The sequence below is a fragment of the Aulonocara sp. 'chitande type north' Nkhata Bay genome, linkage group LG4 (assembly GCF_057382095.1).
Source record: "Aulonocara sp. 'chitande type north' Nkhata Bay isolate Kocher_YH1m ecotype deep benthic linkage group LG4, A_spYH_male_GT1.1, whole genome shotgun sequence".
NCBI lineage: Eukaryota > Metazoa > Chordata > Actinopteri > Cichliformes > Cichlidae > Aulonocara > Aulonocara sp. 'chitande type north' Nkhata Bay.
In genome coordinates, this window is record NC_141347.1 from 11,179,810 (window position 1) to 11,193,652 (window position 13,843).

At 41.6% G+C, this 13,843-nt stretch overlaps 3 protein-coding genes across 9 annotated transcripts in view; 1 reads left to right on the plus strand and 2 right to left on the minus strand.

Annotated features, from left to right (window-relative positions):
- wizb (WIZ zinc finger b) overlaps positions 1-919 on the minus strand; it is a 33,044-nt gene extending 32,125 nt beyond the window's left edge. For 2 of the 5 annotated variants that reach the window (XM_086288369.1, XM_086288368.1), the window contains exon 1: positions 466-919. The gene's annotated coding sequence lies outside the window, so the exon portion shown is untranslated. The remainder of the gene's footprint in view (positions 1-465) is intronic. The other 3 variants (XM_086288370.1, XM_086288371.1, XM_086288372.1) reach the window with 3 other exon arrangements.
- On the plus strand, positions 372-13,241 carry LOC147331997 (trafficking protein particle complex subunit 5-like). Of its 2 annotated transcripts, none has more exons than XM_086288379.1 (3): positions 372-747; positions 11,688-11,960; positions 12,034-13,241. In XM_086288379.1, the coding sequence occupies exons 2-3, from the start codon at positions 11,691-11,693 to the stop codon at positions 12,328-12,330; spliced, it is 567 nt and encodes a 188-aa protein (XP_086144505.1). In that variant the 5' UTR covers positions 372-747; positions 11,688-11,690; the 3' UTR covers positions 12,331-13,241. The 2 variants fall into 2 exon arrangements, with proteins under 2 accessions (XP_086144505.1, XP_086144504.1); XM_086288378.1 differs by lacking the exon at positions 372-747 and adding an exon at positions 10,805-10,926.
- LOC147331998 (N-acetylmuramoyl-L-alanine amidase-like) lies at positions 4,775-9,876 on the minus strand. Of its 2 annotated transcripts, XM_086288377.1 has the most exons (5): positions 9,733-9,868; positions 7,932-8,759; positions 7,580-7,790; positions 7,210-7,504; positions 4,775-5,987 (listed from the first exon to the last, which is right to left on the minus strand). In XM_086288377.1, the coding sequence occupies exons 1-5, from the start codon at positions 9,797-9,799 to the stop codon at positions 5,973-5,975; spliced, it is 1,416 nt and encodes a 471-aa protein (XP_086144503.1). In that variant the 5' UTR covers positions 9,800-9,868; the 3' UTR covers positions 4,775-5,972. The 2 variants fall into 2 exon arrangements, with proteins under 2 accessions (XP_086144503.1, XP_086144502.1); XM_086288376.1 differs by lacking the exon at positions 4,775-5,987 and having other exon boundaries at positions 6,892-7,790; positions 9,733-9,876.
- Positions 13,242-13,843: the final 602 nt, after the last annotated feature.

The following is a 13,843-nucleotide window of genomic DNA, read 5'->3' on the forward strand; positions in this document are numbered from 1 at the left end:
CTAATTGCACGGAGAATGATTTTTAAACCAGCATAAAACACACCATGTATCAGCCTCATTTAATGGCTTAATCTGGAGAATCTGTCGTGGTTCAGCTGTCTTGTGTATTTTCTCTTTAAAAAAAATTTGGCAGCTGCAGCTTTCGGACTGTCTGACCTATTTTCACAATATGTCTGGTTTTAAAGAATGAAACGGAGCGCTCGAATGGTTACATAAATAAGTGGCCTTTATATTCAGGCCCTTGTCCTCACTGCTGCCCCTCTAGAAAAAAAAGACAGGAAAATGCCCGGGCACATCAAGGTGTCCCACGGGTTGGCCTCTGTCGCTTCAGAGGACGTGGCTCTTATCGATCCGGTCGCTGTCAGGTAATTTGGAACAGCAACGCATCCGTGCACGTTGCCTTTGAAACCCAGACGCCCATAAACTGCAGGTTTTTTTAGGGTTTTTTTTAGTGCAAATACTCACTGAAATCGGCCTGGTTTGCGGATCGCAGGGAAAGGCTGCCTCTTTAAGCACCGTTCGTCATACTTTGAGGACGGAGCTGAAGCTTTACGCACCGCGACGATGCTTTGACTGCTCCCATGGAGGAACTTGCTCTTTTTAATCGGCGCTCGGGTGTTTTGCAGGGATCCCTTGGAGATGCCAGGCAGAGGACTCCATGTTATTTGGCTTGCAGGCACGCCACGGCTGCGTACGTAAACGTCAGCGGGGAGGGTGACGAGAAGAGTTTCGAGTAACCCACCGGAGGCAAGTTTACTATGTCAAACTTTTACGAGTGCTTCGATCGCAGGCTCATTTCTCTAATTCTGTGCGTATTTATGTGGCGGACACTTTATTCACAGCGATCAAATCATGGTGACTCTGTTTTTTTTCTTGGAGGGAAATGCACGCGTGAGCAGCGTAAGCACGCCACAGTAATAATATTTCTTTAAATGCGTTTTATTTTGTGTAAATAGGTATACTATAAATAAAGGTTATGCGGTATCTGCGTACATTTGTCAACACCTATGTGGCTCGCCATAGTAACGCTGTTGTGAATGACATATTTGCGTATCATAATATGTAATAACACTGTGATAGTAACACCTGAACAATGTTTGTCGGTTACTTTGTGTATCAAAATCCCCCAAATGCTAAACAAAATCAATATATGCCTTTCCGATTGTTATATGTCGTCAACCTGCGCCCCCTGTTGGTCACACCTATCTGTAAATATCCATATCTCGTTGCATGTACCAGAGGTGGGACCAAGTCATTGTTTTGCAAGTCTCAAGTAAGTCTCAAGTCTTTATCCTCAAGTCTCAAGTCAAGTCTCAAGTAATGTCAGGCAAGTCAGAGTCGAGTCTCAAGTCACTGGTGTAAAAGTCCGAGTCAAGTCACAAGTCTGAAACTTTGAATTTCAAGTCCTTTCCAGTCTTTAAAAAAAAAAAAAACGAAAAAATAATGTTGCAGTTATGCTAAATGTAAATATTAGACCATGTAATTTTAAAATCTGTGTTTTTCTCAACACATGACAAAATAGTGAACTTAGAAAATATACACAAATTGTGAAATTGCACCTCTTTAAAATGCAGCTCAATTAAACCTAGCTCCAAGAATAATTTTCACTGACAGTTCTGAGATACGCTGCATGTTATTCTTGGATGCGGTTGTAGGACCGGCTTTAAAATCGCATGACAAAAATATCATACACATTAAAAAAAACTGTATCACCAACGTAGCCTGGACAACATTTGCTAGTTAGATGAAGTCAGCTATCTCATCGTAGCATATTTATATGCATATTTATAATCATACGGTTCTTGGAGTGAGTGCATACGATCATGAAGTTTAGTAACTTCAGGTCACTGCAACAAGCCCAGGTACAGTTTACCGACGGATGGGTAGTAGTAGTAGTGGGTAGTAGTGGGATGGGTAGTAGTGGAAATAATTTCTGGTACCCATCACAGAAATGTAGCAGTGACAATAATACTGTATGCTGTAATCGTACTGGGCAATTAGTGATACAAAAAACCTGTTTTATCCTGTGAATAAAAGTATATGTTTTTGTCAATGTACCATAATAACAGAAGCGAAACGCAATATTGTGTCAGGACAATTCACTATTTATGCACAATAAACACAATAAATAAAGGAGCATAGCGCGACAATTTCTGTTCAGCGCCAGACTTGCTTGTAACCTATATCACCAATTATGTTAAGAAAAATGACGCATTAACTACAACAGCAGACTGACCTTTGTGTAAATGCTTGGAGCAGACTAACCTGTGAGCTGGAGTGTTCTGGGACGTTATATTTGGTCTTTGAATGGCTGCAATCCAGTCGCCTCTTTGTTACTTCGGAAACATGGCTGAACAATTTCTCTTCAACGTCGTAATCCGAAAACAACCGATCTCTTTACTCGTCGGCTTCCCGTGGCTGTCATTCGACCGGCTATTGCAGTTAATAATACAACAGCTTCTTGACATTTTTGTGTTTCTTTTTATCGCTGTGTAACTGATTTTAATTGAAAGCCTGCGTGCGCTAGTACCGCTTGCCACGAGTTCCCAGAATCCTTTGCGGTTCTACCCGTGAATGACGTCACATTTTCAATCTCTATATAATATGCATGTTAAATTTTATATTTGGGGTAAAATATCAAGTCTTTTCAAGTAAACCGGTTCAAGTCCAATTCAAGTCCCAAGTCATTGGTGTAAAAGTCCAAGTCAAGTCACAAGTCTTAGAACATTTTTTCAAGTCAAGTCTAAAGTCATAAAATTAATGACTCGAGTCTGACTCGAGTCCAAGTCATGTGACTCGAGTCCACACCTCTGGCATATACATGTAAAAAATTGTAAGGCAGGATTTATGTCAGGATAGGGGGCAAACAGAAGGGGGAAAGTGATGATTATGAGTTACTAAATAGTGGAAAAGGGGCATTAAATAAGCTAATGCTTCTTCCGGCTCCTTTTTGAACATGTTATTTATTATGATTATGATCATTATGTTTTGTTTTGTTTCTCTTTGTTCTTGTATTGTTTGAACATTTTCAAAATAAGGCTACAATATGTAACTTTTCAGAAACTGTGGGTCAGTTTCTCCAAATTCTCTGCACGAAATGAACGAAGGTCACCGCTTTGATAAGTTACTTTGCATCTCATGCAAAAACACGTTCCATCAAATTGTTTCCTTCCACAAAACCAATACACACAGCTATGAAAAACTGACATCTTGCTGATGGATTTAAAACACTACCGTCAGAAGTGGTCAGTATAGGCTTCTTGAGGCCATGTTACACACACACACACACACACACACACACACACACACACACACACACACACACACACACACACACACACACACACACACACACACAGAGAGAGAGAGAGAGAGAGAGAAAGCTCTTCAGCTGAACTGACAAAAAAATAAAAAAGCAAATTGCCTGCCACTGTCTGTGTTCCTGCTGCTCCATCTTCTTGCCTAACACCTGGATGAGTCACTTAAGATCCCTTTTGTATTCTGACACATACTGAAATGTTCTTCCGATTGACTTTGCATAAATGCAGAATGAGTAATTGGAAATCTGCATTTTGAAGCCCAGTGTTCCTAGGTGAACAGAGCGTGCTAAATGATGCAATTTGAGTTTGCAAAACTGTGATTTAGAAAGATATTTGAGTAAGACCAACAGAAAAGGGCAATTTGGAATCGTCGATACGTGAGCTCAGTGTTTTCAGCACTGTGTGCATGATTTCATTTGTTAAAATAAGCAAAACTGCTGTAGTTAAACATCAAAGCAAAGGCATACTTTCAAAAAATACATTTTTCTGATTAATTAATATGTACATCACTTAAATGATGCAGCTGGTGAAGGTGTTTTTTAAGTACCTTGTACACTTATAAGCAATTTGGGAATTTCCTCAGTGATATATAACACTGTAATAACCACTGCTAATACATTTTTAGTTAATTACACTTTACTGTACAGAACGGTGTCACTGCTTATTTTGTCATTTTGTAATGAATAATTATATTCTGGTCTGCCAGTCGTTAGTTATGCTATTATTAGTAGTATCTTTGTTACAGGTTTATATATGAGTTATAAACTGTGTTGCGTGTTGCATCATAGATGATATGAGACAATGACATCTGTACACATAACACTTTATACACTGTGTTCTGTGTTTGGTTAATGATTACAAATGTTATTATCTGTTTTGTATATTACTGATCAGTGAGACTGACCTTACTGTAAATTCATTGTGTTTTGATTCAGTGGACAAATTCCAATCTGAACACAACTGCTTTTGTGACTAAACAGGACACAAACTGCAGTCCCCAGTGTTGTAATGTATGGCGGTCCCAGTACCCCTGCCTACTTATACATAGCATATGACAATAATTTCCTACAAAACAACTGTTACCAGTAAGTAAGCCCTAATATTTATGTTGTTGTTAATGTCAGTTTACCCTTTAGTAATAACGGTTATTATAATGTATTGCCAAAGAAATGATGTAAGTAGTACCTTAAAGTTTCAAATAATTGAAATTTAGTATAGTCAGTGTATCATCTGAAAATGTATAATGAAACAACTGAAAAGTGAAGTACTAAGGTAAAGTACTGTGAAAGTATATAAGCTGAGTAAAGTATTCAGATTTTTTTTTTTATGAAAGTAAAGTTTTGTTTCTTTAATTCAGCTTCTATAACACATAGTATATTATTATTGCCAAAATAAAACCCACAAGTATACAGTCATGTGACACACTCCATCTCATGGAAATCAATGCTTCGCTGTATAGTTGAAAAAGCAAAGTCTTGATCGTTTTAGAAACAGAAACAGGATAGATAAAAGTGACAGTCAAAAGAAAGATTCCAGTAAGTATATTTTTTAAAATACCATCATCAGTCAGCTCCACATTCAGGTATTCCAGCCCAGGGTCCTGTTATTGCAAACTTCTTATATAAACTGTTGACATCGCCGGTCTGCCGTCCTTTTTGCTGTTGAAGTGTTTGCTGTTGCCACATCAAGCTCTGAAGAGACCTTCAGCAAAGCATTTGACTTTAATGTGAGTTTAATGAGGCATTTTATTCAGATATCACCACATTATTTCAAATGACTAATTTCACTGTTAAAAAAGAAAAAAAAAGGCTTGCCTGGGAAAAAAGAAACAAAAAGGAGTCTTCACAACAACCCCAAAATGTCATCAGAGGACTTCCTCTTGTAAGTGTTGATGTCAAAGTCCATGTTTCTAAAATTCTGTCTGCATGGAAAGCATGCAAAGACGGAGAGAATGGCTTTGTATGCCAAAACTAGCCTGAGGGAAAGGCTCAGATTTCTGGCCAGAGCAAGTTGGTAGAGGCTTTGCATGCTCTCATGTAACATACAGGCAAAGAGGAGAGCAGCTTCTGGTCATTGATTCAATTATGTGAAAAGTCTGAAAGTTAAACCAGAAATGGAAGTTTAAGCAGAAGAGGGATCTTTAGGACACTGGTGAATCCACCGTGGAATGGCTCAAAAAGAAGAAATGGAGGGTTGTGAAATAACCCAAGATCTGAATCCCACTGAAATCTTGTGGGGGATTCGGAATGGGCAGCACATGCAAGAAAAGCCTCAAACATGTTGCAACAGAAGGAATTTCACATGGAGAAGCGGTCAGAAATTTCAAGCAATGTCAGCAGCCAGAGAACACTTATGCAAATCAGCTGTAATACATGACTTCTGCTGATGTCGCGTAGAAGAATATCAAAAACTAACTGAAGAAAAATCTTTCTTAACAACAGTCTCTGTTTCAGGAAGAATTTTTTTTAAAAGCCAGCAGTTTGCATTGGATGTACTTCATCATCATATTAATCGCTCTTCTGATGGAATCCCAAAAAAAGGTACTTACTTAATGCAACGCATGCCACAGAGTGAAAAAGAAATGACAACAAAGCAGCCCATAAAAATAAGTCTAATATTTGTTGTGTGATGTTCTGGTCTATCCCAGCCTCTTTATTTCTGGACATCCTAAGAAAAAGAACAAAAGAAAAGAAAGTAAGTCATATAAGAAGGCCGAAAAGAGTGGAGCATTTGCAGAAATAAAAGTAGGGCTGCAACAGGTCTTTAAAGACTCTGTATTTCACCACATTCATGCTTTCATCAATTATGACCTGTTCCTACAGCCTCGAATCACCCACATAGCATGATGCTGCCACCCTATGCTCTGCCATAAAGGCTCGATGAATAAAATGAAACAGTCGACCTTCACTCAGGTTGCACCGTCTTCACAAAGAACTTCTGAAGGTTCCTTCTCTTTGAGTAACCAGGTGGGAGGGGGTTTCTCACCTCCCTGACTAGGAGCTACATCAGGAAAAGTTGCAGATCCAAAAACCTGCGCAATTATTTTAATGCTGCTATTTAAAATCCTTAACTTGAGCTTCACAGCATCACAGTTTTATTACCTACATGCTGCAGAGAGTGTCCTTCCATCTAGACAGAAATTGCATGGTGAGGGTCACCTTCTTTGATTTCTCAAGTGCATTTAACATGATTCAGCCACTGCTACTGACTGCAGTTTGTGAGATTAGATACGGCTCTGCCTGATTTGGCGATGTGCAGTGCGGGAGCTCCTCTGGGGACTACACTTTCTCCGTTCCTGTTCACCTTGTACACCTCAGACGCTTTCCATAACTCTGGGTCATGCCACCTACAGAAAGACTCTGACAGTTCTGCAGTGGTTGGATGTGTCATTGATGGGAAGGCGGAGGAGTAGGAAGCACTAGTGGATTATTTTTGTGGAACGTTCTGGGAGAACTCGTCTACTTCTGAAGGTGAATAAGGCCAGAGAGATTTGATCGACTTCAGATTAAAGAAAAAGTGCTGCGCAGTGATGAGTCACGTTAATGACCCACAATGGCAACAATTTGGAGTATCACATCAGGAATAGTTTTAATATACATGTGGGGAAATAGGCATTTTAACTTATAATGCTCTAAATGCTTACTAAGGCATTATCAGAGGACAATCACTGAGTTAAACAAGCTGCATAGCAACCCATCTAATGTCTGATAACACATTTCATTAGCTGATATATATACAACAACCCCTTAGTAACCCTAGAAGAAAGACTAGATTACCATCAAAGTTTTTTTAGTAGTGATGTAAGGATCTGTCTAAACATTTTCAATTAGTTGGCACATTGTGGTGAAAAACGCCACACACACACACACACTTCAAAATTCCTACATACCCCAAAATGTTTCCAGGTCTTGATCTCACTGTACAGAGCATCTCCTGGGCAAGCGGTGTTCACCATCTGTCTGTGGCCCCTCAGGGTAAAAGTGGGTATGAGTCGCCCGCCAATGATAGCACAGCTTGCCAGCTGGTCTCTCACCAGCTCCATGGCGTGCTGAGAGGGCAGAATGCTGCTGTAGTCTCCAATGAAGGAAACGCCGTAGCCGACAGAGTTGTAGCCGAGGGTGTGGGCTCCTTGCCAGTACCATCCTCGGCCCTCGTAGATGTTCCCGTCGGAGCCCGCAACGAAGCTTTTGGAGAGGACAGAGACTCTTAGACGGTGTGAGCTGGTTGCGAAGATGTCACGTGTGAAAACGTCTACGTACCTGTATCCGATGTCATCCCAGCCTCTGTCCTCCTGATGAAAACGCTGCATGGAGCGCATGTCTGCAGAGCACTGCTCAAAGGTCAGACAGGGCTGGCTGGGCGTGCTAGTGTGGTGGATGAACATGAAGGAGAGAGGCAGCGAGAGGTTGGTGGGTGTTCCTATGTACGGCTTTGCACCCCACATACACCGAGGAACGATGGGTGGGCAATCTGAAACAGATCAGAGTTTGTTACATGTGACGTTATGCTCGTATTTTGATGGATCTTCTTAACTTTCTTATGTAATGGTCACAGACCACACTGCTGTTCTAAAACCTTTCACTTGGTCTGTGTTTTAAGTTTTATGCTCACCCATGTACATATGGACAAACTCCTTCATCCCCTCCTTCACCTCTCTCATCAGCACCTTCTTCTCCTTCCTCTCCATATCTGACTGTCCTGTCAGACTCTGCTGCAGCTGTACAGATTTCACCACCTGTCTGGCCAGCAGCAGCGGGACAACCAACTGTCTGAAGTTCTCCCTGCGGCGTCGGCTGATGAGGCGTGGGGCGGTGTCCAGTCCTTTACCCTCCAGCTGGTGGCAGTAGTACTCTGTCAGCAGACTGCTGAGCTTGAGAGGACGTCTGGATTTGTCAGAAACCTCCAACCCCAGCACGACGCCATCCATGCCTCCGTTGACTTGAGCGGTGGTGAGCAGGAAGGGGCTGTCCGAGAGGGTGAACACTTGAGGAGAGCTTAGGTTGTCCCAGCAGCCGTCGGGTCCCAGACGCCGCGTCACAGTTGGACTCTGCCTGAGGGAAAGGCCCAGATCTCTGGCCAGAGCAAGTAGGTAGAGACCTCGAACGCGTCCTCGAGTCTTGGCGAGTAAACCGGCCTCGATGCCCAGGAGGAGCGGTCTGAGGGCAACAGTGGTACCATCAGGACTTAGGACCACCCCTTCCTCTTTGGCGTCTTCTGTCACCCTGTGATGCACAGCTTTTCTAATGTAATCTGAAAGGTTAGCAGCCAGTTCAGGCACTCCAGAGAGATCACTGAAAAGGAAGTACTGAATAAACGGGTCATTGACCTCAGCTGCCCGCCGCAGCCTCTTCAACACAGCTAGCGGCTCTGACCCAGGGTCCTCATCTTCCACCTGCTTTACTGCACTGATGAAGTCTTCCATCCGATATGAAAATGAAGCTGAAGAGAAGAAAAGAAAAGAAAAATTGTCATTCAAACTAAAGCCCATCATTTCTCCCCCATACAAACCTTCCTTTGTTTCTAAGTTTAAACACAAACTGATTTAACCAAAGGAGACGTGGCGAGGAGAACAGCGGCACTAAAAGACTTTGACTGAAGAAAGGCAAATATTGCCTGCAGTGTTTTTATTATGCTCAACAAGTGGGAAGTAAAGTGGCCAGCCAACTGTTCCAGCAGTTGTCTCGATGATTAAATGAAACCAACAGTTGGAGGAAAAAGCCACAGAAATCTTTTTTCAGCATAATCAGAAGTGACTTTAGGCCAAGCTACAGCTGACATTTCTCCCCCTATCAGGCTGAGAACGATTTTGCCCATTTCTTGGTCTCAGATGTGAAAAAGAAGAGTCAGAAAAAAAGTCTTACACAAAGCCACAAAGCCAAAAAATACTTTTTTTTGTCTTTTCTTTTTTTGATTGGTTGGTTGGTTGGTTTTTAGGGCAGATTTTTCTTACTTCAGCAAGAACATGTCAAACCACATCTTGCATGTGTTACAGCAGCACGGTTCGGTAGGAAAAACCGTCCCGGTGCGACTAAACTGGCCTGCATGCGCCCCAGACCTGTCACCCTCCAAAAAACAAATGAATCACGGTAAAAACAGCAAACATGACAAAGGAGGCCCCAGCCTGTTGGGCAGCTGAAATCTTTATTTTGGCAAGAATGAAAAAAGATTTTGTTATCAAAATGATAAAAGCTGATCGCCTCCTTGGAAATGTATGTTTTCTATTTGCATAAGATTAGAATCGAGTCCTTAAACTGAAAGAAGTTTGGACCGGTAGACACGCAAGTAGAGCGAGGAATTAGTCAACAAGGGAAAGAAAGAAAGAAAGAAAATGAAAGCAAATACAGTTTCTTGATCTGAATACATGCATACAATCGAGCTCATAAAACAGGTGAAAACAGTGAAGCAACCCTACCCTCCACACACGTGCTGACCAACAGCACCAGAAAGACCAGGCTCAGCTTCCAGCAGACTCTGTCCATCTTGAGATGTGAACACCTTCAGCTCCGCACTTCCAATGTGTCTGCCTTAATGGCTCTCTCTTATTTATCACATGTAGTAAAGGGAGTGGTTATGTAACAGTTGTACACGCACACACACAAATACACAGAGTAGATAGGCCTCAGTTTAATCTGTTGGTGTGGCCGTCTGAGCAATGTGGGAAACTGGCACCTGTAATATAAGCAGCACGAAGTGGTTTGTCCTCAGCGGTCAAGGTCTTTCCGTGTACCTCACAGTGATCCACTTGGACATTTTCGAGAATTTCTCAAGTTCTGTAATAAATCTCAGTCATCTCGTTTTGCGTGCCGCAGCTTCTGGAAATAACAGCAGACTGCAGAAGAGTGTTCACTACAGTACAAATCACTGGGAGTCCACTGTGAGGCAATACACATGTTCATGTTAGTGTGGAGAAAACACACAGCGCTGGGCTGCAAAACTGTGGAAGTCCCCCCCAAAAATATGAATCACGTGTGTTCTCAGCAGCAGCCGCAGAAATGTACAACAAAGATCTTCATGTTCACTGAGGTTTATATGGTGACACGATCATTGCTGGAAATCATGTCACAGTACATGTGCACGCACTGCAGAAAGTCAAGAGAAAAAGTTTCAGACTGGTTTTTGCAACTGTGCCATGATTACAAGAACAGGAAGTGGAGGTCCAAGTGTAAAGTCCAGTGCAGAAAGTCTGGGATGCAGATAATAAAGGTCAGTGATGTAAATAAAAAAGATCTTCTAAAAGCAGAAACGAGAAGGACATGGTGGAGTCAGTAAGACCAGAGTAATTATTTAAAATTAACTGTGCTAATAGTAATATTATTATTATTAATAATGATAATAATAATAGCTGTGAAAAATTAGGTTGTGTTTTCGGGGGGAAAGGGAGACGTCAATATGGTTATGGTCGTTAATGCCAGATGAAGATGGCTTGTTTAAAAAAAATATAGGTAAAAAGTAAGGAAAGCAGGGTGCAGTGTGTTGTTGCACTAAAGAGTCCGGCCACTAGATGGCGGTATGCAATTTAACTGTTGGTAATGTTGAGCTGTCAAAGCAGGAAGAAGACGGAGAGGAGGAAGAAAAACTGACCATCAGCTGATTTAGCTCTGACAAGGTGCGTTTATGTTACACAGACGTCCCTGAAAATGAGTAAACCTGCTACAGAATATTATACTCTCTGTGTAAAAGCGTAGCTTTTCATTCCTGCTGTTTTATGTGTAAGATAATCTTTATCGGTAGTGCCGGCTAACAGTTGTAGCGCGATGGCTAACAGCCAGTATTGATCAGCTAGCGTGTCTGTAGAAACTCAGCAGGTCCATTGTGTTTGCAAAAAGCTTGTAACGTGTGTCTGTGTGGTGAAGTCATACCTGGAATTACATTTTTTAATGAGAGGTCTGTGAGTCTGCGGTCACACATTTATTCCCATGTTATTAGTGCCTCCTTTTTGTAAATGTTTAGCATATCAGTATATAAAAGCTAAATTAGCACCCCTGCGGTTCACTAATGTATATTGCCTTTATTGAACATCGCAAATTGTATTCGCATGAAAGGCTAGTCTCTAATATTTGACACAATAAACTTGTTTCACTACTTGAGGGAAAGCACACCAGGCTATGAAAGAGGAGATACTGGAAGCTGGTGATGTGCAACCAAAAAGTAATCAAATGACAGAAAAGCGATAGCACACTACGCTCAAATATAAATGCTAGCAACTTGTGCAAGCGATGTCTGATGGTCTACATAGATTCAACACAAAAGTATAAAGCCTTTGCCAGTTCTCCACTAGCTGTCATGAAAGTGCGCTCCATAATCTTGCCAAAACAAAACGTCTGCATCAGAACATGTAAACCACTGACTGCCATTACTCCCCAACAGAAAATGGACACCCGTTTCACTCGAGGGAAATCCAACATCCTTGAGCGCCCTCTGACCCGACCCAAGACTGAAGTCAGTCTGAGCGCCTTTGCGCTCCTGTTCTCCGAGATGGTACAGTACTGTCAGAGCCGCGTGTACTCCGTGTCGGAGCTGCAGACACGCCTGGCAGATATGGGCCAGAGCGTGGGAGCCAGCATGCTGGATGTGTTGGTGCTGAGGGAGAAGAACGGGAAGAGGGAGACCAAAGTGTTGAACATGCTCCTCTTTGTCAAGGTGAGCAAATGTAATCACACGCATGAGTAACCCTTTTTTATTTTCAAACTCTTAACAGTCATCTTGCTTTTAGGTTAATGTGTGGAAGTCCTTGTTTGGAAAGGAAGCTGACAAGCTGGAGCAGGCCAACGATGATGACAAGACGTACTACATCATAGAGAAAGAGCCGCTTATTAATGCGTACATCTCCGTGCCCAAGGAGAACAGCAGCTTGAACTGCGCCGCCTTCACCGCGGGCATCGTGGAGGCCATCCTCACACACAGTGGCTTTCCCGCAAAGGTCACTGCCCACTGGCACAAAGGCACCACGCTGATGATAAAGTTTAACGAGTCAGTTATAGCCAGGGACAAGGCTTTGGATGGCAGATAAGAAAGATCGGAGGGGGGGAGTTGTTATGTAAATCTGTACAGGATGAGGAGAAATCACGGAGGCCCAGGCTGGTGTTTGTATCTGAAGTGTCTCCTTGTGGTAACTGATGAGACAGGGTGACAATATAAATGGATCACTGTGCTGTACTGAGCCTCATGAGCAGAAAATATGCACCTACATGGTTTCGTGGATCATCTCCTTCCTGTTTTGCCTCCTGATGTGGTTTTATTTTGTAGTTTTTCTTTTGTCACATATTTGCAACAGACAAAAGTTTAAAGCGTAAACATACTGCATAAACTTTCATGCCACAATGGTCACAGGAATGTAAAAAAATTAAACAAAACATTGGGGCTCTATTTGACAGCCCTTTTTACACCATTTTTAAAAAATATTTGATTATTATTGTTTTAGTCTACAAGCTGGCTACAGGAGGCCAACAAAGTAGAGTACCCCTGGTTATGATAATATTAAATCATAACCAACAATGAATCACCACATGACTTGTTTTTAGGGACAAAATATTTTAAGGAGACAGGTTCAAGGTTTTCCCTGCAAACCTGAGCTGGATAAGTGGGATCAAGTGGATGTATGAGTCCATGGTTTGTTTTCTATTTCATTCCAGCTCAGCCTCAGCTTTTGTTTTGTTTTGTTTTTAATAATTCATAATCTGGGGCTAGTAATTCTGTGCTAACAACGCAACCACCAGGCTACATCTTACAAATCTATACATTTCTTGGGCCCAGAAATTTTGCGGTGCTAAGCTGAATTGTTTTTCTTTAAACAGCATCTGTGGAAAAGAGGAAGTAGTTTAGTGTTATTTAAAATACATTTTTGTATTTAGTGTCTTGTCATCGAGTCATTATGTAACACAAAGATGTTTACATGTTACAAATAAAAACTGGAAGGTTGTGGTTGTTTTTGATGACATGGCTGCTTTTAAGCAAACAAAAGCTGCTTAGCTTATACTAACACAGACATATTTAAAACATGCGCTGAATATTATAATTTATATTATGTCCAGAGGACCTATTTGTTACACTGAGAGAAATAAATATGGTCATTTCCAGGTCTGACTGTAATGTCTATAGCAATAACTAACATTGGGTTTATTTCATTTTTTTAAATAACAAATCGCAGCACTAGTGAATGTTAGTGTGTGAAGAAAGCTCCCCATTTACATGAACTAATTCAAATCTTCACGATAGATATGATTCAACCCACTGCAGCGCAGAACCTTTAATATCTACAGTGTGTTCAACGGTATTAAACGCTGCACTGAGGTCTATCAGGACTATGATGGGCTCTGAAACCCGAATGAATCTCTTAAAATAAACCATTCCTCTGCAGATGGTGAGTTAGCTGAATGACCATTTTACAACTCTGTAGTTTCAGCCTGGGAGCACATCTATGTTCCTAGAGCCCACCAGTAAGCAGGCTTAGGCGTGACTCCTACAACCACACAGCCCTGATGTATCTGACAGAAGCCATAATTAACCTGAAATGGACAGAGACT